General features: G+C 34.4%; 1 protein-coding gene across 1 annotated transcript; it reads left to right on the plus strand.

The window, feature by feature from the left end:
* Nucleotides 1-839: 839 nt before the first annotated feature.
* LOC111294608 (chalcone isomerase-like protein 2) lies at nucleotides 840-2419 on the plus strand. The gene is made up of 5 exons (XM_022888033.2): nucleotides 840-1010; nucleotides 1098-1181; nucleotides 1485-1640; nucleotides 1746-1972; nucleotides 2069-2419. Coding segments are annotated over exons 1-5 (630 nt in total). The 5' UTR covers nucleotides 840-1009; the 3' UTR covers nucleotides 2231-2419.
* Nucleotides 2420-2733: the final 314 nt, after the last annotated feature.

A 2733-nucleotide genomic window follows, 5' to 3' on the forward strand; every position in this document is an offset into this window, starting at 1 on the left:
ATATATCTCAAATTCTCAATTGCCCTGACAAAAATTTTGTTGATACAGATAAAGCATTCTGCCCTACTGACCTGAACATTTTGGTACCCTAAACTAGTTTTAAGTTTAAGGTTGTGCCTCACTATTTTCGGTTCCTAGGGAAAGAGGCTCATTAATAGTTGAGTAGCATTAGAGAAAGCCTCTCATGGCTGATTCTTGCAAGCTGCACCAACTTTGATAATTTTTTTTGTGGCCACACACCAACGTTGATAATTAAACATAGAATTAAAAGGAGTTGTTAAATGAACGGCAGTTCGCATCCCTTTCAATCACGTGGGTAGCTGAATGCCCTAAAACAGAAATATATTTATGTAGATTATTTACGTATTTTATCATATTTTACGTATAAATTATGTCATAATTTATATAAAATATACAAAATATAAAATATAATTTTTTCTAAAATGTTAATTTATACTAATTTTATATTTTTTTATATTATATTATTATATCATGTTTTAATTTTTTAAATTATCACATCTGAATAAGTGAAGATTATGCATTTTTTTTATTACATTAAGAGGATAAAATCTTAATACAAGTAAGAAAAAAAAATGAGATCTGATTCAAAATCAAATCTTTGATGTTTCGTCAAGCGCCTTTAACTACTAGACTAGAGGCTTGGGGACAATATTATGCATCTTTCACTAAAAAGTAAAAATTATACATAAAACCTATAATAGCAAGTCAAATGGGAGAAAATAAGATGAATCATGAATCACAAGCTTTCAACTTCCTTTACCTACCATTCCTTTGCCCCTCTGAGACTTACAGAGGGACAGAGTGTTAGCTATGATGGTATGCGAAATGATAATGTCATAATCAGGACTCAGGGGTACATCTTTTATAACATTAATGCTTTATATAAAGGCAGCAGCACTCTTCAGATTTCACATTTCACTTTGAAACTGAACCAGCTTTTCTCCTCGTTGCTTCTCTCAATCCCCTGAGCCACCTGCAAAGGATAACTAGTAAGTGTTTTTTCTTTCAATCTATTCTTCTTCATTCTTAAATGAAGACTTTCTGGTTTCTATATATTTGCATTTTTTTTTTGGCAGTGACTACTGAAATGGTCATGGTTGATGAAATCCCTTTTCCTCCACAAATCACAACTATCAAGCCACTATCCCTTTTTGGTCATGGTAGGCCTTTTTTCATACTATGTTTTGGTACTTAGTTTCATTTTTTCCTTTTCCTTTATCCCATATATGGTACCGACTCCTTAGTATCAATAACCTTTATTTTTATAGATAATATTTGGTAGTAATTTCTATTTGTTTAATCCGTTTTTAAAGTTGAGTTAGTAACTTTACGATTTTGATTGAGTCACATCAAAATTCTATGAGCTTTTGTATTGTATTAATATTGAGATTTGGTTAGGTTCTATAATCTACATCAAATCAATGCCCTTTATAATCAGTATTCACCTTCTGGTGCTGCTACAGGAATTACCGACATTGAGATTCATTTTCTCCAAATCAAGTTTACAGCAATTGGAGTTTACCTTGAACCTGAAGTTGTAGGACACTTACAACAATGGAAGGGCAAGCCTGGAAACGTGCTAGCAGAAGATGATGACTTCTTTGAGGCCCTTATTAATGGTACATAAACCGATTCCCATCATTGATTCAAAGTTGTGAAAATTTTCATTATAATCTGTTTAAAGAACTATGGTAATTTCTTCCTTGATTATATACTGCCTGCAGCTCCAGTGGAGCAATTTCTGAGAGTTGTGGTGATTAAGGAGATCAAAGGCTCTCAATATGGAGTGCAACTAGAGAGCGCTGTGAGGGACAGATTGGCAGCTGTTGACAAATACGAAGAGGAAGAGGAAGAAGCCTTGGAGAAAGTTGTTGAATTCTTTCAGTCTAAATATTTCAAGAAGAATTCAATCGTCACATACCATTTTCCAGGAAATTCAGGCACTGCTGAGGTATATTTTGAGGCATATGAGTAATACTCTGTCCTTAAAAAACCAATAATTCCTATACTAATCATAACGCGCTTTTGTGTCTGCATGCGCGTGCAGATAGCATTTACCACCGAAGGAAAGGAGGATGCCAAAATCAAAGTGGAGAATGCTAATGTGGTTGAGATGATAAAGAAATGGTACTTGGGAGGAACAAGGGGAGTGTCTGCTACTACCATAGCCTCCTTAGCTAATGCCCTATCTGCCGAGTTATGCAAATGATTGTATGCTGTCTAATTATGAGTTCACAGGCTTCTCTAGAAGGTTGTCTAAGAATGAGCCTGCTTGTTGTGCTTCTGTACCAATAAATTATGATATGCAAGTTGGTTAGAGTTGAGTTTTGCCAATTGAGAACTCAATTTCCTTGAATCCCAAGATTGAATGAAACAAACAAAAAGGATTTTAAGAGAATTTGATTTCATCTTTTCACTGATATGCTTGATTGCCTATAAAATGAACCATATTCTTAACAAAGAATCACCGCTTCTATCCAGTGTGCCCTTTACATGTGTTTCTCCAGGAGAGACTCGGGTTTTAAAGTGAATGATATTAGAAATGACGGTATCTACTCATCCTCTGGAGCCTTAGAACTAGCTATTGGTGCAGCCAAAAGTTCCTAATTCCCAAAGGTTCTTGAATTTATGACTTTGCTGGAGCAAATCATACAAAATTTCTTGAGTTGCCCACTTTAAAACAATATTATTTAAAGAATCGAGTTCCAATTT

This window comes from Durio zibethinus, chromosome 14 (genome assembly GCF_047325235.1).
Source record: "Durio zibethinus cultivar Kanyao isolate XHJ-2024 chromosome 14, ASM4732523v1, whole genome shotgun sequence".
NCBI classification, from domain to species: Eukaryota; Viridiplantae; Streptophyta; class Magnoliopsida; order Malvales; family Malvaceae; genus Durio; species Durio zibethinus.

Excerpts from the sequence above, each read along its gene's own strand:
- LOC111294608 (XM_022888033.2), top strand. Across the intron at positions 1,182-1,484 it reads ACTATCCCTTTTTGGTCATG|GAATTACCGACATTGAGATT; the intron begins GTAGGCCTTTTT and ends GTGCTGCTACAG. Across the intron at positions 1,641-1,745 it reads CTTTGAGGCCCTTATTAATG|CTCCAGTGGAGCAATTTCTG; the intron begins GTACATAAACCG and ends TACTGCCTGCAG.